This window comes from Dendronephthya gigantea, unplaced genomic scaffold, assembly GCF_004324835.1.
Source record: "Dendronephthya gigantea isolate DGI-Jeju-01 unplaced genomic scaffold, DenGig_1.0 000035F, whole genome shotgun sequence".
Taxonomy (NCBI): Eukaryota; Metazoa; Cnidaria; class Anthozoa; order Malacalcyonacea; family Nephtheidae; genus Dendronephthya; species Dendronephthya gigantea.
The window spans coordinates 1,894,632-1,913,555 of NW_021163045.1; the positions used below are offsets into that span (position 1 = coordinate 1,894,632).

Consider the following 18,924-nt stretch of genomic DNA (forward strand, 5'->3'; position numbering starts at 1 on the left):
TGGATGGCACCAATCTTATCATAAATATCGATGGACACCCCCCTCTCAAGTTCAGTGGTAGTCTCCAAAATCTTAGAAGCATAAGTTCGATTCTAGATACATTAAATTCTCCGAAGAGACCTCCATTCTCCATTGGATTCTGAGGATGGATGGCTTTCCACTCCAGACAGAAAACTAAATTGAGCTTCACTCAGTTCTTTTATTTATATTTTTAAACCATTACTTCAGCTACAGCCTGCCGGTCAAGCTAACTCACGACAGAGTAATTAGTACAGGGTTATTATATTACAGTACAGGGTTATTTATGTTACAGAGTTGTAATGGTACGGTTTATAATAACACAGAAGTATGACGCCTTTAAGGTGGCTTGGTAAAGTGCTGTGGTTAATGGTATCAAAACCTCCAAAGCCTTTTCTCGACATTACGTGGTACTCAAAAAATAATATATAGATAACATGCAACCACAGTTTGATATTTTACAGATGAAAAATAGTGATGGCTCAGCTGAACTACAAATACCCTTTTATGATTAAAGCGGAACCATTTACACTACTTGAAAGGTCCTTTGGCTCGTGAAGGCCTTGAGCTTACTGCGTACACCACAATTACAGTCCATTTCAAGGTTAGAAGTTTGTAATGTTTTCACAAGCAGATTGATAAATTAACGAACAAAGCATCTGATTGGCTACAAAATGAAAGGCAGCCAATCAAACTTCGAGTTCACATACCTGCATGTGAATGTCATTACAGACTTCAACTTCACAAGAAACCTCAGAATATACCCGAAGGCTTTGTGACATCACATGCAAAACGTTTTGTAAGTTCTTCTTTGGCCCCTCTATGACTATCTAACCTTAGAACCGTCGAGGGTATTGTCCGTAACCAGCTTGTTGGCCGTAACCAGCCTGTTGGTAATAGTTTTGTTGTGCTTGTTGTTGCTGATAGTAATACGCTTGTTGTTGCTGTTGTTGTTGTTGATATGCTGTGGCCGGGTAGGCAGGTTGTGGATAAGGACTTGGGTACGCTGTGTAGGCCGCAGCTTGAGGTGGGAAACTGAAATGGAAAGGGAAATCAAGTTTTAAAATCTGGCTAAAGTTACAGTAAATGGGTTGCTAAGATGATAAGAACTAGTCTCATATTCCACCTCTGCAAATCCAGTGAAGCTATTTGGGTTTCATGGTAGATTTAGATTGATCTTGATTGAAAAGGGGTCGGTATTTCTTAGTTACAAGGAAACAGCCAGAGCTGTATTCATTACCTGTATCGTGGGGTAGCTGCATAGTTTGCATAACGTTGTTGTTGCTGTTGTGGTTGTTGTTGTTGATACTGGTTGAAATTTTTCTGGAAGTTACCTCCTCCGCGATTACCCCCACTTCGGTTCCCACCTCCCCGGTTGTAGTTCTGGTAGCCTTTGTTATGACCCCCACCGCTACGACGATCATTGGACCCACCGTGCTGTCGACCGTAATTCGAACCTCCTCCTCCACGACCACCAGACCGCCTGTCCCGGTTCATACCACCTCCACGGTTCGAACGATAGTCGTTGTCACGTTTGTACGGATGGAAGCGGCCACCTCCCCCCTTGTAATGATCGTCCCGGCGACGATTGCCCCCCCTGTTGTGCGAGGAACGCGCGTTCCGCTTGTATTCGTCAACAATCTTCTTCGCTTCCTCCTCTTCTTCTTCAATGAAGTTGACCTCAGTAAACAGATCCCCAACACGTGGCAGTGTAAAGTTTGCTAAAAATATACATTTCAAAATGAAGAACATAACCTTGCATCGAGATTGGAATAATCTAGTGAGAGAGCATTTCAACAATTAATTTTACCTTTCATATCGTTCAAAGCGAATTCAGGAACTTCAAAACCCTTTTTTTCCTTCTTCTCTTTCGTTCTCTTTTCAAGTTCTTCAGGTTTGGGGCAAACAACAACCGCGATACGTTTGAAACCGGAAAACGATTCCATCTTTCTTTTTTGAGCATTCGGATGGACGTTCGTCTAGAATTAAAAGCGAGATCAGTCAACGGCAAATTAATCGCTGAGCAACGGCTGCAACAAATGAATTCGTAAACTTGAACTTACTTGATCGAGAATATAGTTGCGTTTTTTAGTCGGAGCAAGCTCGAATATTCTTCTTAAACAACGCGTTGCTTTCTCCATCAACTTGTCGTAATTTTCAGATGAACGCTTTCTCTCTTCCCCATTCACCTACAAACAATTCTTTTAGTATCTCAAGCAAAGGTTAACAAAGCTGGATACAAAATTAATTAGGTGTCTTCTCTCGCTGTTGTAGAAGCAAAATAAACCCGCTGTGAAAACGAAGAACGAAGCTTAAAAACAAACCTTCATTTTCAACATGACGCTGTTCGTTCCAATTATGTTATAATTTTTTTCTTTCTCTTCGGAAACATGCTTGTTGACCCAAGTCGTTTTACCCGAAGCAGGCAAACCAACCATCATTAACACCTGCAAAAGGAAGACTTCTGTTTACAAAAGAAACCTTATCATCGGATAATTATTTCATTCATAGAATGTCACAGAAGACGTTTTTAAACGGTAATATTTAACAATGAAAACGATCTATTCTTTGATTTAGTTTTACCTCGCAATCTTCTTTTTCCTTCGCTCCACGAGGACCTTGAACAAGATTTTCGTTTTCCACTTGTTGAATCAATGTGTAGCCTTCCTTCACAGGAAACCATGGTTCCTCCTGGATTGAAAAAATATCAGAATATTTTAGAATATACGCTCATACTTTCACGTACCAGAACAAGGAAATTGCTTTGAAAATACCACCCACCTGTGCACCGGTATTGATCTGGCATTCGGTGTTCTTAATGATAACATGAGGATACAACACTTTCCCTTCCAAGTCTTCCTTTACTATTGTAAAAGCAACTCCAAGATCTTCACCATTTTTGGTGTAAGAAATTGTCGGTTCCTCGCTGTCTAAATCCTGTGTAAAATTCAAGAAAAATGCATGAAATGGTTTCTTAAATAACGAGCTGTGGTGCTTGGCTGTGGCGCTACTGTAGAGGATGTGGCGACCATAATTTTAGATCGTTTAAAAATAGCATAAAAAAACAAGAGGATTCAAACAGAACCAGCATTTTACGAACCAGAACCATTGTATCCTACGTCTTCTACGCCTTCTATGCGTCTACATTTTGTTTTAAAAACTACGATAAGACGTATTCGAGTGTATTAGACAAATTAAGTAACTATGTTGGTAATAACTACCCTATTCAACAATATAAAGCTATCTAAATATCTATTGGTTTCATAAGTATTTTCATGTAGTACACACAAACCTATATTTAAAATAAAGAAGAATATTGGTTTCAAGCTCAGTTTATCATGAATAAAGACGAGAATAAAACTGTTCAAAGGGGCATGTCAGAAGTTGAAAAATCGCCCAAAATAATCCAGTATACCATCCTAATGCTCAGACCCTGGATGCATGCGAATGGTCAGTTTTGCCCATTCATATTTCTGAATACAATTAATTAAAAGCCCTACAAAATAGAAATATACAATTGTTTGAAATTGTTTCATGACAAGTGGGCTTTAGGACTTTAAAAAATTACTAACAGGAATTCATTGGATGATCTGGTAGCTGCAAGTGAAGAAGTTTATCCATAATGGTTAGGAGCATAAAAAATTATATATAAACATGATTTTGCTCAAATATAGATTGATTGTACTTACATAACATCCTGTAATCTAAAACAAACTATAAAATATAATCAGGATAGCTGGCAACTATATACGAATGTGGAAATCCAACACTCAGGTTATATTTTGGACATTCAAATGCTGGTATATTTCGCAAATAGCTGGTTCTATTGTTTGATTCCTCATTGAATCTCATGCTATTGATAAAATGCGGCCAAAACATTATTCCTTGCCTTGCTTACCTCACCAATTTATGGTACATAGTCACACAATCCACAGCAATGCCACAGCTAAACACAAAACTATTTACAAACTACCCAGTTTATTTATAATTACTTTCCCCATTAACCCTCTGAAGAAGGGAGATATTAGGACTCTGATGTTACATTATTTTCACAATTACTTGGTGATTTTAGATATTTTGTTTGTGTATTCATCCATATTCTTCCATGTTCATTTGAACAGGATTTCTCGTTTCATGAACTCACCAAGTAACAGCCAATTACATCTCCTTGCGTATAGCTCGCTCCATAATCGGAGAACTCTGAGGAAGTACAAGATTTTCCAGTATTTTCAAAACCATATGAGAACCCTTCTTCACCTACAAAATTTATTGAAGAGTAGTAGCCACTATAATCAGCCCTTAGTTTCAAGATCTCAAGCTCTCTGAAGGACCATTATTGTGGATGTTCCGCAGTTTTTTCTCTTGTTCTTGTCGCCCATATTAAAACCCCGGGTTTCTGCCATGGCGCCTGCCTGAACATTATGCTATACTTACCCAGTTGAAGGCCAGCCTCTGCAACAGACCAGCCAACACGAACACCATTCCTTGGCTTCTCAGTATCAGGCAGATCATTGTCTATGTTTTTCAGAACCTAAAGAAAAATTCAACTGTTAGGCATTTAAGTTTTAACTTGCAGAGAAAGACTTAAATCACATAGACTGTGTTTGTTTTATAAAAAGAAAATACTAAATTTTTTTAAAACTAAGGATTGGTGTTAGAGAGTTAAAGAAATAAGGTTTGTATAATACCAGTTATCCAATGCATAGTATGTGCATGTAAACAGGAAATATAATTTAAATGCCTTGTCCTTTTTTCAACAAATAATTGGTATGTAGAACTATGAAGAACAGTTTATCGTACAATTGCATTAAATCATTAGGAATAAGCAACTTTTTAAGGAAGGGAAAATTGTGGCATTCCATTCCAAAGGACAACTTAATCCAATGAATGTCCAGTGTAAAATATTCTGAGCATTTAGTATATATGAAGAGCTCAATTTGCTAGTCAAAATCAGTATAATCAAAATACATACAGGTCTTTATTTAGTTTGAAATAACTTCCCACAATGTTATCACAAAATATTTCTAAATGACTTACCTTTTTTATGAGGCAAGAGGCATAAGCAAGACTCATAAACATCAATATCCCTATTTATATTATTTATATTTGATATAGAAATATTATACACTGGGAAAACAACCTTATTTTAAGTATAGCAAAACGATCAGGTGGAACTAAAGTTGCAACTATTGCTAACTCATCAATGTCCTAGTACTGACCACAAACTATCATGGCAAACTATCAATTTTACAGCAATTTTCAAAAATAACTGCAGCATCTTACCTTGCACTCATAACCAACTTTGCCTTTATTGACACCCCAGGTTGTTTTTGCTCCTGCCCAGATATATGTAAAACCTTCATCAGTGATGACATTGCCTGTTAAACCATCTGGTGATGTCTTGAAGTATAAGTCTGATACATCTAAAAATGATATAAATAATAAGTTCATGAAGAAAAGATACTAGATGAACATTAGTATTTATCAGCACATATATTTTCCCATAAAATGAGAAATTCCCCTGGGCTTTTTGTGCAGCATTCAGACACTAGTTGGACATGAAGCAAACCAGCAAGCAGTTAGGTTAATTTTTTCTCCATGTCACTTACATCTACTGAACACAACAGACGACTCATCAGTCTCATCCTTTTCTTCCTCAATATCCAACAATGATTCCCTGTAATTGAATATATAGGCATCATATTAGGGCCAGTGCTTGAGAAAATATATTCCTCCTCTTTCACTCCTAGCCACTAAAAATAATACTAAAATCCAACTTTCCAGTCCATTAGGTATTGTAAATTTTAATAGAGAAGGGTTGGTTTTGGTAATTGCAGCAAAAGAGCCTTTTTGAAGTTTGAGAGCACCATAGAGATTTCCTTTTACAAGTTGCAGCAAGTGCTAAATTATATCGCGAAGTGATGCCTGCAGTTTGCATACCTTTTCTTCTCTTTTTTTGGCTCTGGTTCCGTTTCCTTCTCTTCTGAATCTGCAAATATCAAAACAAGTTGTCGGCAAGATTCCTTATAAAAAGCAAGTCATCAGATAAAGAATTAGTCATTCTAATTATAGGCATTTTCTAGGATGTAAATTCTAGGATTCCCACACAAAGCGTTTCAAAGGAATTTAACAATGGTATATCAAACAGCGGCTGACACGTGAAATGCAGCCACTGGAAAATCACTCTCATGTTTCACATGCCAGAGTAAACTTACAGTAATAAGAAATGACAACACACTTCATAAACGATACATTATAAATTCCTTCATATCATTTTTCATATATGAATATCACTTACATGCAGCTAAATACAATTCAGTAGCCTAAATTGCGTGCAAGTAATCAATGTCAAAAATTTCTTTAAAAAGTACCGACCTTTGCCTTCGTCTTGCGGCTCAGCTTCCTGCATTATGGAGTCTTGTTGTTCATCATCTTGTTTTTGTTCATTCTCAGTTTCAGGCGTTTCTTCGACCTTTACTTCGCTTTCCATCTTTTCCTCCTCCTCTGCTTTACCTTCTTGTTCATCTACGGGCTCCGTATTGTCTTGTGGTTCCTGTTTAACAGCAATTGTTTCGTTTTGTTCTTCCGAAACCTCCTCAGCAACAGCTGCATCTTCGGCCATCAGTTCATCCGGAGGTTGCTCGTCGACCTCATCAATCGGCTCAGTTTTCACTTCTTTCTCGTCTTCATCGACTGCTGCACTTTCCTCTGCAGTTGGTTCAGGTTCTTTTTTGATTTCCTCAGCCATTTCAACAGGCTGATCGTCCTCTAACGCGGCCAAAAGTCGATCAACAAGCACTTGTTTTAGACCCTTCGTATCGAGTCCACGTTTAGTCAGTTCAGAACGAAGATCGTTGACCTTCATTTTCTTCACCGCAGAGGCATTTAATTCGCTCATTTTTAAAATAAAGAATATCTGATCCCTCTTGGGACTTCAAAAATCTAAAATGGTTGGTTGCTTTTGTTAAAAATCGCTCGATTTCAAAGCGAATCGTTTGTGCACGTCGCCCCTGATTGGCTTCACCGCGTGGAACGATTTGGATTTTGGAAGAAAATTAGAAAAAAATAATTTATGCAACAAGATTATGCAATCACGGCTCGCAAAGGATCGCGGGACATCCGAATATACAGGCGCATATTGAGACCTACGAACGGGAAGAAGATCGGATATAATCAGTGGGTATAATCAGTGGATATAATCCATGGATATAATATAATCCTTATCTAATCTGTGCATTGTGAATCTAACTCTTAGTGTTAAGGTTTGGAAAAGTTAGGATTATATTTGTGGGTTACCCAGTGGTTAGTAATTCCTACTGATAATTTCAGTCCAGAATCCACAAATACAATCCTAAACCTGATCCTAATCCCTGCACCGACTACCAATCGTAAGGGATTAGATTAAGGAATAAATTCTCGTGGATTCGGAGGATGGAATTTTATTTTACAATGACCAAGCTGAGCGTGGGAAAAAATTATGAATCTGACATAATCCAAGATTCCAGGAAGATACTCTCCTCGAAAACTCATTCACAAAGGACATTTTGTGCGTGGAAATTGTACTAAATCTGTTGTAAACGATTTTTTTCCTGAACAATGTCATTATTTGATGCTACAGTAAGCCAAGTTGTCAAAGATGTTTCCCACGACACGTTGGTACCTGTGCGCAATCGTTGTGCGGCAGATTATTGTAAACTAATGTCCTTGGTGGAACGCAAAACTCGCTGTTGGCACTTACCATGGAAGTCAAAATACAAATATATTCCTGCCGAGACAACATTGAATGATATTTTGACTAAGGTTGGTTATTTAGTGTTCCTAATCACCTTTCGTTTGTTCCTACAACCCCATGGGGTTAATTTGTAACAATACTCAGATTTTTTTAAAAGTCTGTACCCCTTTAGGAGGAAGTTGAGTTCAAATATCAGGTCAAATTTCTGTGTGTTAGTGTTACTTACCCTTGATGGTCGATTCAATTACCTTGATGATTGATTCAATTACCATTAAATTAGAATATTTAAATAAATAAACTTCACTCATTAACCTATGTACCTTATTAATGACATACATCAGGCGGCAATTTCTTGTTTGTAGGAAGTTGATGTGAAAAGTCACTTTTGCACATCAGTATTGTTTAAAGATTATGCAAGCACACCCTCCTTTCATAAAGCTGGGAAAATCGGTGGCAAGATTGCTGAAGAATTTGATGTGGATGTGAGCATTAACGAGACAATGCAAGTCTCGTTAAAGCTTGGCGATGTCATCAAGCGGGAAGTTGTGTGGCAAGAGCTATACGACTGTGTGAATGGTAAAGCTGCGAAAGGTGATCATCCATTATTGAAGACAATCAAAAGTTCTACAAAGAAAAGTTTGTTTTTGATTGGCATGGTTGTTACCTCAGGAGTTATAACAAGTCTGGATAAAGAAACAAAATTTGGTGGTAGGTTAATTAATAAAAAAAACTCAAAAACCAGGGGATGGCCCATCAGGGTGAAGAGGATCTGATATATCCCCTTCCAGATTTGGACTCTGGCTGAAAGATATAGAATGGTGGAGATTCATCTATGAGGCACACTGATGGACAGACTTGACTGACTATATGACAGATAGACATAGAATAAATTAAAGAGATACAGGAAGAGATTAACCGAATTAGTCTTATTTCAAATTTCTATTTTTCAGGTGATTTAGGTGGCACGCCTCATGTTCAGTTAACATTGAACAGTGATGGCTCAAGTGATGCCAAACAGCACAGGCAATATACCATACCACCTGGAACAACCCTTGCATATTGTTGTTATAAACTTAAAGTTGGAAATGATGGTGTTTTGAACCTCCAGCTTCCAGATGACCTAACTGACGCACCACTTCCAGCTAAAGAGAAAATCTTTGAAGGTATATATATTACTATCACAATTCCAACATATTATAAGGACAGGTTAATGTGAAGTTTATGTTTTATTTAGTGGAAAGTATACAGCAAGCCTTGAGTGGGTTACTTACAAATGAAGCTAACGATGACCTGATCATATTGCTGAGAAAAATTCTAAATTGTAGACCAGCATGTGCATTCAAATTGAACATTGTTGTAAGTGTGCATGCAGTTTTTTAATCTAATCAGATTACAGCTTAGATACTAAAAAAGGGATTTTTTTATTATTTTGATTATTTATTTTTTTTAGTATAACCTCACTCATTTATTCTAGGTTGAAAATGCCATAGATATTTTGCAAGGAGAATCTGTTCTATGCACAATTACAATCCCTCATTTGAAGAAAATATTCACTGAAGATTGTTTCCCAGACTGTTTCAAGTTCCTAGAAATTGCTGGTGCTCAAGTTGACCAGGAGAATAACAAGCTAGTTTTTCCAGAAGACAAACTAGATCTGTTGATATCTCTCAATCTTTTGTTGGACTGCTTATCTGGTTGGTATAAAAATGTGTTAGTGGTGTTTGTTAACTTAAAAATAATACGGACTAGCAGCTATACAATGGGTGTCAGTCTTCACTATACCACTAGAAAAGAGCAGTGGAGATCCAGCTGTTCAATTTAATAAGTACTAAATTATTTATCTTAAATTATTTATCTTAAATTATTTAGAAATGGGCAATTTCCAAATCCAGATACTCACAGAGTGTGATATCTCACATAGAGATGGCATACTTTCAGCAGTAAGTATTCAAATAAAATGTCCCAATTTTACTATTGGCAATGGTAAAACATAATTTCTTTTTGCTATGTTATATGTAGTTACAAAAAGCCATAGAATCAGCAGGTTCACCTGAAAATGCTATCGATTTTTCGGATTCTTTTACCGAAGAACACGCTGTGGCAAGATTCCTAAGAAGCCTTGGTCTGGACCTCGTTAGGAAGGACTCCAGCTTACATGTGGAATATTTACCTAAATGTCAGTCTGCCATGCAACTAAGATCTTCGGTGGTTGCTGTGCTTGGCATGTGTTCAGTATAACTGCAAGAACTGAATTATGACAATGGTTGCATTATGACAATGGCTGCATTGGCCACATTATTTACTATTCAGACGAATACCGTATGTATTTTAGCTTAGATGATTTTAAAAATCGGAAATTCAAACAGTCTTTTTAACACAATAATTTTTTTATTCTAAAAATATAATTTCTAAATCAACAATGATTTTATCCTCAATAGCTGTACATTATCCTTAAGCATTTAAATTAGCATTAAGAATATTAAATATCTATAATACTTTGTTAGATTGTAAAAAATACCTTTTGAAATACACAGTATTTTCATGTTGTCCATTCAAGCTTCCTGCAACTGTGGTGCATGCAATCGTTCATCAGCATGCATGTCCATTGCTTTTTTGAAAGAATTTACGCTAACCTGAAATGTGTAGAAAATAAATATACAGGTTAATTAAACCATTGAGCTTGCAAAGTAATTGCTGTTCTTAGAAGATAACAACCTTCATATTTTACTCTGTCCAATCCTGGAAGATTTGACTTGCCAATTTTAGAAATAAGTATAGTAAAGTGAATCTATCCAGAAACTCAGAGAGTGCCCATTAGCTCAGGCTAGGCATATAGCTGTAGGGCATATGTTGAGTGAATGTATTAGTAATCTTAAGTGTGAACTTACCAAGCCCTGTGGATTCTCAGAAGCAGCTTTCTTCCATAATTCATCAAACATTTCTGGGGACATTCGAATACCAACGCTATCTATGACACGGTGTACCTAGAATATGGTTTGAAAAGAATATTTACCCTATGGCCTATATATGCAGAGGTGAAACTGCCTGAACTAGCCTCAAGCCACACCACTCTCCACACGGGACACATCGTGGCTAGTGGAGGTATAGTGGAGGTCAGTCCGCAAGTTAAAAGTGACTTACAAACACACGTATTCATATGTGCCTATTCCCGCAAATCTTAAACGATATTTCCAATTATCAAGGACGCTACTACGGAAGATAGTTTAGCTTAAGTTCTTGATCAGAACTGCGAGATCAGATGCCACCACCAAAGCTCTAGAGTGTCGTACCTCGTTAGGAGTTCTATGTTGAAAGAAATCTTTCTCATGAACGCCGTGATTGCTGTACACGGAAGGATTAATGAGACCATAAGCATCAGATTCATCGCCGTAATTCTACAAGAGGTAAAACCAACAATGATGAGTACACCTTGCATGCAAGCTAGAACCTCGACCTGCGTATAAACACTTTCATATCTTTCCTCAAGAATTATACAAAGAAGATCGATGTGCTCACAGTTCTGTCTGAAATCCTTCTGATGCGTGGAGCTGCGAGATCACTTCTTATGGTCGGCACACCAAATGATTTCCAGTCTAAAAAGCATCAATTGTACAGGGTATGAAAACGAGAACTATCTCATGTACAAATAAACCAGTTACTCAGGTAATTAATCCACCAGTCTATCCATCGGCTGAGCTAGCGAGTAGGCCACTGGAGAGTGAGGAGTGTAAGAATTTTTGAAGCCCTGTGATTCTCATAATTCACTGCAGTCAGCGATGGCTATTGTTGGTGATCAATAGAGAATAAAGTCCTTTGACTGGCTTGTTATTTTTAATAAATTTTCTTCGTCACTTGCTATTGATACATCGCAAACTCTCGGTGTCAATAGGAATCAGGCCTTACAGATGACACACTTTAGTTTGTGCTACCATAACTCATAGTCCACACTGAACACTAAACAGGGATTCTCAATGAGATTGAGAAAGGTTCTTAAGCTGTCAAAACTGGTCAGGACCATACCTTGCGTATTATGACGTCCAACAGTTGCATTAATGGTTGAAGAAGATGTCTTCCATCCGCCAACAGCTTTATCAATCTGTCTTGTTGTTTTATGAATATCTGGTAATTCCACTCCATCTTCTGTCTTGTTCTTCTCTTGCGCCTGGATGTGCACAGAAATAAACTTTATCAAGCTAGACCATGCACGAATCGCGGGACAGTTTATAGCTTGCCAATCGTTCCGCATTGGAGGGAGGTGAGATACGAGAGTGTTGAACATGCACCTTATCCACAATCTTGGGTGAAGCTGCAGATATAGAGGGGAACTATTGTTCACCGTGGGTGGTGGGCCTCTATCTTGTGGGGGGGACTCCCGCTACACTTAGAACTTTTGTTCTAAAACACGCTATAGAAACATGTTTTCTGCTTCTTGAGAACTGAATATGGGGCCACCGGAATGGATGAAAATGGGTCCACCGGAATGGATAACCTTAGCCCTGGTTGTATAGAGACAACCTGACAACATTCGACAAACCTTTGGCCATGCCTTCTGGTTATATTCCAGTTCATCTTCAAAAGCGTTTTCCCAGTTCAGAAACTTGCAGAATTCCTCGTAATCTATTTGCCTATCACCATCCACGTCGCAGTATAAGATCAGAGCATGCAATAGTTCCTCCTCAACTGGCAGTCGTAGATACTCGCAAATTGTTTGCAGTTCATCGATGCTGATCTTGCCTGATTTATCCTGGAGGGCGGAATAACGACATATGAGATTTTATATCCTTCACGACCGGGGGAAACAGAGTTGCAAAAAGAGTTCAAACTTCCTCCGGTAGGATTTCAAATTTTGAAAACCTTCCTCAAAATGACGTTACGACACTGAGTCAAGTAGCAACCAGCATAAAGAAATATTTGGTTTTTTAGTGCATGCATGTGATCAATTAGATTTTCAAACTTTGAACCTTCCTCACAAACCTCATTCAAAGCAAACCTTCCTCCGGGTGGCACCCGCGTACCCGCAGCTTTTTTGCAACTCTGGGGGGAAAGACATACCTGTAGGAGTGTAGGTAGTCCGTTTTGCAGATCCCCCGGTAAAATTTTCAGAGAAAGGCCCTGGGAGGAGCCGTAGATCAATATTTGGGTTTCTCATACAGTACCTTGTCATAATAGAGGAACGCGGACTTGAGGTCTTTAAAGCTGTGGTAATTTGATTTCTTCAAGTGCTGCCGTATTGCGGCTAAGACAGCTCGTTGATGTTCGCTTCCTTTCTGATATCTATCAGGTGTGCGGCCATGAATGAGGTCGCCCGCGCCAAATTCGTCTGGCTTAAAGAGAACGCCGAATGTGTGATCCGGGGGTACGTTCATCGTATCTTTGATTGGGTCGTGCACTTTACCAAGTTGTGGCTGCGTGCGCTCACGAAATTCCTCCAGACGTTTGGGAACGATGTGTGCTGCTTTCGCACTGAAAGAAAGAAAAATATATGGAGTGAAGAAGCGCTATGGTGAAGAATCGAGTGAAGTCCAATATTCAGTATAAATAAATTCACTGGATCAATAAGAGATGATCCTTACTGGACCTCTAGGAAGAACAGTTTAGAACTGAGCTAGCCAGTTGGGGTTCCTCCGTTGGCATGCAACACTGGATCAATAAAAGATTCTCTTTGGAGCAGAGTTCGGAACTAATATCTGAAGTGCAGCAAATTACTAAGTGATCTGATGATAAATCATTTTGCCATTTATGATACCTTTGAGTATCGTAAAGCCATTTTAAGCTCTTTTTTACGTGAATTCCATCGTTGTCATGTGGGGTCTCCACTCCAAACGTACTCGTCTTTGGTACTTTTTCCCAGTTATATTTCCTGTCGTAAGTTTCCGCAACATCATAAGCATGGTGGCTGACTTTATACAAATCCTTACCATCGCCCGACTCAACATCAACTTGTTTTCTTGATTTGGGTGGGTTAATGATATCTCCAGCTTTACCTTCTCTTAACGTGGGTATCCCATACGCGACGTCGTAGAGCCCCACACCTTCAGGCAACCCTGGCCTTTGATCATGGCATTTGCCTGAAGAAAGAAGCAAACCATTGAAAGAAACGATTATTTATGAAAGATGGAAAGCAAGGATATAAAAGAGGGCTTGTTTAACATAAATTTTCCCACCAAACAGGAACAGCTAGGGCTTTCACAGGAGAAACTGGTTACACAATTCTTAACCTCGTATGTACTTAGGGTAGCATACCTAACCTCATATGTATGAAGGGTACCATACCTAACCTTGTACATTCTCAGGGTACCATATACCTAACCTTGTACATACTAAGGGTACCATAGGTAACCTCATGTGTACTAAAGGAACCATACCAAACCTTGTATACACTAAGGATACCATACCTAGAGGTGCTTTCTTCTTACTGAGATATTGACTTTCTCTTTTATCCTCCATTGTTTGGCGGAAAGCGGTCTTTGGGGAAGGATTCACTAAGTCGCCTGCCTGTAAATTTATACAATGATAGATTAATTGACTAACCCCATAACTGGAAGTACTTTTCTGCCAAGAACATTGCCATTGTTACTGGCTCAACTATATGTCTCACCCAAAGGAGGGTGCAGAGCTCTGTTCACTAACCATTAACCTGGTAGTAATCCATATTCTAAAAGAAGACTTACCACAAGTGATGGTCTTGTATTAACACCATGAGTTATTTCATATGCAATCTTGCTGTCATCAGCTTTACCGTAATGGATCCTTTCTTTCCCTGGTTCTGGTCTGGTTGTGTTGTAAAATTTCTGTATCATTGGTGGGACTGAATCCTAGGGTACACAAATATGATAGAAATATGTCACCGTAATTGAATAAGGGTCATCTACATAGAAGTTTAGTTCACTTTCACCTGACAGATGAAATCGTCTGGGATCCGAAAATATTTTGACATTGTGGGGAATTCAATTAACAGTTCACCTGGTGCATAAAGTTTACTGCATGGGTAATAATGTTCGGGGCTAGGAGCAAAGAGATGGGGGATGCCATGGCTACAACTACAAGGACATTGACATAATTTTAACATAATTTCTACACAACATTTATTCTAAGTGTTTATAAAATATCATCAATAATTAAAGGTTGCCTTGAACACAAAATAAATTCTCAAAAACAAAACAAAACAAAGTGGGAAACCGAGCCATATATATGCAAATCAGTTTATATATATCTCTAAAAAATTTTTTACCTTGTGTTGAACAGCAAAACAATCACTAGTCGAGTCTCCACTGCCCACCAATTTTCCTGCCTAAAAAATAAGGTCTAAGAGCTTGAGACTGATATTTCATATGATGAAATTCCGATACAGAAAGCATTGCCGAAAAATACACGATGATGTGCCTCGAACATACCGCTAAAATATCAGGATTTCTGTCTGTAAATTTGCCTGAATTAGTAGCCATCTCTTGAGCTGGACTTAAGATATAAAGCTATAAATTTAAATTCAAAATCCCGTCCAGTATTATGTTGAAATTGAACTTTGAATGAAACACATTGAAAGTTGCGAACTCCACGACTCTCAATGTTTATATTTTTATCCAAGAGACGCGGTTGTCTTGACAACGACAACTGGGTAATTGGATTATATATAGATCAGTGGAGGTTGGCCACTGGTATGCAAATCTAACTGGATAGCGAAATTTGATACACAGTACCTAAATCTCCGAAGGGACTAAAACTTTTGCCGAGGTGGCCTGGATATTAGGGAACACATGCAGTTTTTCTGTTTATATTTAGTTAATACTGTAGGCTAATAGGCTTGTATTGTTTTTCTGACATTGGGCAAAATTCCATATTCTCAAGAGCCTTGTCTTCCTAGACATGCAAAAAATGTACTTGAAATATTTCAGATTCATTTATTCAAGGTGACACGTCAAAATCATTGTCCCTCTTTTTGCTAAAACGCTGACAACGAGAGCAATATCTTACACATATCTCACAAACTAATCAAAGTCGCATAAAAACTGTCGAAAACTGTATTTAAAGTAGTTTCGTTATGATGTCAACAGATGTCACGAATATCCGTCACCAAAAGACCACCTTTGGTCAACGCTAACCATCTGTCGGATTCAAACGTCTTCTCCAAAAGGTTATGTCCAATATGTTTACGACACTTGCTCACACTCCCTCCACCCCACACGAAACAGACTCATTTCAGGAGTTTTTAAAAGATCTCCTTTAAATAGTTTGTCTAATGTTGAATTCGTTCAACGAGCCTAAAAACCACCCACCACACCAAAACTCCAAAAGATCAAGAACTCCAACAAAAATTTCATGCTATGACCGAAGTTCTTTATCACGTTCAAAGACTCAACTTTGACAGCTCAAAATCTGCTTAAAAGGTTTAAAAAAAATTCATCTTTCTACCTGAACTTACTCCCTTACTTAAAATACCCAGGTTTAATTCATCCACCACTTTTGTTTACTCAAAGCTTGCTTGTATTTGAATCATATCTCATATTCAAGGCATGCACTATTTACATACGAATTTATAAAAATAACCAAGTATCAATTGATGTAAATCATTTTCGTTGAGACGTTAAAAGTCGAACGCGCATCAACGAAAATGATTTATGTATACGAGTTGTGGTAATCACTCCGTCAAATGGAAGTAGTTCACAGCTGACCGAATGAAACACACACACATTCTGCTTCTATTTCAATTCAAGTAACCTCCTCTTGGTAACCTAGACCTATTAAATATTTAATATTCTATATCACGCATTGTGTACGGCTTTGTTTGCATAGAGCAATTTCAATACCAGAGTTAGCTTTCTCATAGCATAGAATTACACAGTCGATATCACACCAGATTATTTCTTCAGTCAATGCTAGATTTTCGCATTTCTCACAGAACTCTGGAACGTGAAAAATGCAAAAATTCTGGGCACGCAATATTGTAACATTTGAGCGCACACGAGCGTTTTTTCACGACGTGATTCTGCTATCACAGTTTAGACTTTAAATAGCATTCGAGGTTGAATTCCAGTAATACCAATACTGCCTGTTGTGAAGTGGGCATATCTCGCCCTGTTGTAACTGTTGACAACATGTTGCAATTGCTCGTATCGTATTACGGTCACATTTATGTCTTGTGAGTAAACACGGCCGTATTTAGCCTTGTACCGCATTCGCCCCACAAAACAACGTGTGCCTGCTTGTTTTTCGATCGCCATAAAGGATCATAGCAACCGATTTAGGTCGTTACGAACGAGATGAAAATAGCATTCGAATGTATCAGGAATAAGCCTAAGTCAACACACTGCTGATCTATTTTGGTAATCAGGAAACAAAGCCAAATTACGCTATTTCACCCTGCAAAGAAGCATTCCATAGTCCATTATACACAATTCCCACAAGTCCTGTCGTTCATTTTGCAAAGAAACCTGAGCCTACGTTAGTGCAAAGCGAGGTAGTCTGGTCTTGATCTTCTTCTTTGACAGAACACAAAAACTAAGAATACACGATCCTTAAACGTGTCGTTTCATGTGCAAAGCGAGATGGTCAGATCTAGCGAAGCACCGCTCGCAGTGGGAACATTTAAACGGCTTAGCTCCAGTATGTTTTCTGAAATGCCTTGTGAGTTCGTCTGAACGCGCAAACCTCCAGTGACATCCATCCCAGGAGCAGCAGTATGGTTTTTCGCCAGTATGTGTCCTTTGGTGAGCCTTTAGATGAGAACTCTTGGTGTATACCTTTCTACAGCCTGTGAAAGGGCATCTATGGACTCTCCGTTTTGATTCCGTTAAATCCTTATTCACTATAAACGTATTTGGCTTCAAGTTCAGTCGAGATGGCTTAGGTTTTGGCCTATTCCCATCACCTTTTGTCGTAGTGTTATTTGATTCTGGGGAACTTGGAGGGGTCAGTGGAAGAACATTGTGTGTGATTTTCGTCGAGCCATCCTCCTGGCATTCTGGCAACTGTACGGACAAAGGTTTTAGCTTGAATTCGAAGCTCTGACCTAGGCTGCTATTTTCTTCGTATGATACAGGTTGACTGGCAGGTAGCTCTTGCGTGAATGCCGTATGAGAGTAAGTGAGCCCATTCGAGTTTATACTATTAAAATCATCGGGTAATGTAAGACAATCCACATCGAATGTCAAAGGGATGTCATTCCATGGAGCATTACTGTGGATGGTAGCATCAGTCTTGCTTGTCTCCGGACATAAATAACGATCCATTTCCAATCTAGTCTGTACGAGACAAAGGGACAAAGAATATGACATATGTTATTTATGAATTAATAAAAGCTTTCATTTTCAACTGAGTCGAGTGCAATCGAAGTATCCCTAATATAGGTGATACAGATTTAGTCCATCTCGAAAACATGCTTTCTATTTCAGGATATTGTGGGAATACTTTCATTTGGCAAACGTTCTGAGTGTGTTAATATCATTATCATTAGACCCCAGCGAACAGTAATAACCCAAGCATGTAGAAAGCGATTTATCTAAAACTGACAATACTACAAATATGAAATCATTCTAAGACCAAGAACTTGTATAAAACATGTTTCTATGAAGGGATATTCTAGTAATACTGTGATCTTTAAAACGAAGCGAGTGAGAAAGGATAGTCATTCCGAGGGGATATATAACCCAAATACAATGTAGCAATTAGTCTATATGGACATTTACTACAAGCCTACTACAAAATTCCATACGCTATATAGTAAATAATTGCAACTATTTTGCCGATATTTAAGATGGTATCTTTTCACTTGCACTACCGACCTGCTGCCAATCTTCCTCCAGCGATGGCAAGACGTAGAAATATCCTTTCTCGTGTACCGTTTGAAGTTCGTTGAAGATATTCACAGACGGCATCGCTGTTTGCACGTCCATGCTTGTAGAGGCAGAGTTTTCACGAGCAAATAAGCAGACAAGTTCTGAAAAAGGCGCCAAGTCCACACGGGATTAAATTGTCTGCCGTTGTGTATTCAAGGATTTTGGTAAATAAAGTTATGCAGAATAGCAGAGCGTTTTTAATCAGAAACGCTTCTTTATTATTACAGCGATGATTTCAATACATTTGACTCACATGTGTTTCTAAATACGATTGCTTTTCAAAAGCGTCTTCTCTGATTGGCCAGAGCGCACAAAACACAGATAGCTTGAGCCAATCAGGAC

At 38.4% G+C, this 18,924-nt stretch overlaps 4 protein-coding genes across 4 annotated transcripts; 1 reads left to right on the forward strand and 3 right to left on the reverse strand.

Moving 5' to 3' along the window:
• Positions 1 to 179: 179 nt before the first annotated feature.
• Positions 180 to 7,078, reverse strand: LOC114525617 (heterogeneous nuclear ribonucleoprotein U-like protein 1). The gene is made up of 13 exons (XM_028547006.1): positions 6,394 to 7,078; positions 5,959 to 6,007; positions 5,628 to 5,695; positions 5,302 to 5,441; positions 4,453 to 4,549; positions 4,163 to 4,275; positions 2,800 to 2,955; positions 2,602 to 2,709; positions 2,343 to 2,465; positions 2,082 to 2,207; positions 1,829 to 1,997; positions 1,259 to 1,739; positions 180 to 1,053 (listed from the first exon to the last, which is right to left on the reverse strand). Exons 1-13 carry the CDS (start codon positions 6,914 to 6,916, stop codon positions 855 to 857), a joined length of 2,352 nt encoding a protein of 783 aa, XP_028402807.1. The 5' UTR covers positions 6,917 to 7,078; the 3' UTR covers positions 180 to 854.
• A 240-nt stretch (positions 7,079 to 7,318) lies between these two features.
• Positions 7,319 to 10,359, forward strand: LOC114525619. Its single transcript, XM_028547008.1, has 7 exons — positions 7,319 to 7,818; positions 8,113 to 8,458; positions 8,701 to 8,913; positions 8,985 to 9,106; positions 9,225 to 9,444; positions 9,620 to 9,690; positions 9,770 to 10,359. Exons 1-7 carry the CDS (start codon positions 7,615 to 7,617, stop codon positions 9,986 to 9,988), a joined length of 1,395 nt encoding a protein of 464 aa, XP_028402809.1. The 5' UTR covers positions 7,319 to 7,614; the 3' UTR covers positions 9,989 to 10,359.
• On the reverse strand, positions 9,863 to 15,310 carry LOC114525618 (EF-hand domain-containing family member B-like). The gene is made up of 13 exons (XM_028547007.1): positions 15,145 to 15,310; positions 14,982 to 15,041; positions 14,422 to 14,565; positions 14,146 to 14,245; positions 13,497 to 13,818; positions 12,907 to 13,213; positions 12,285 to 12,494; positions 11,771 to 11,912; positions 11,267 to 11,343; positions 11,041 to 11,145; positions 10,639 to 10,734; positions 10,269 to 10,383; positions 9,863 to 9,997 (listed from the first exon to the last, which is right to left on the reverse strand). Exons 1-12 carry the CDS (start codon positions 15,193 to 15,195, stop codon positions 10,303 to 10,305), a joined length of 1,695 nt encoding a protein of 564 aa, XP_028402808.1. The 5' UTR covers positions 15,196 to 15,310; the 3' UTR covers positions 9,863 to 9,997; positions 10,269 to 10,302.
• A 450-nt stretch (positions 15,311 to 15,760) lies between these two features.
• LOC114525775 (Krueppel-like factor 6) lies at positions 15,761 to 18,805 on the reverse strand. Its single transcript, XM_028547197.1, has 2 exons — positions 18,529 to 18,805; positions 15,761 to 17,988 (listed from the first exon to the last, which is right to left on the reverse strand). Exons 1-2 carry the CDS (start codon positions 18,637 to 18,639, stop codon positions 17,263 to 17,265), a joined length of 837 nt encoding a protein of 278 aa, XP_028402998.1. The 5' UTR covers positions 18,640 to 18,805; the 3' UTR covers positions 15,761 to 17,262.
• Between the last annotated feature and the right edge of the window lie 119 nt (positions 18,806 to 18,924).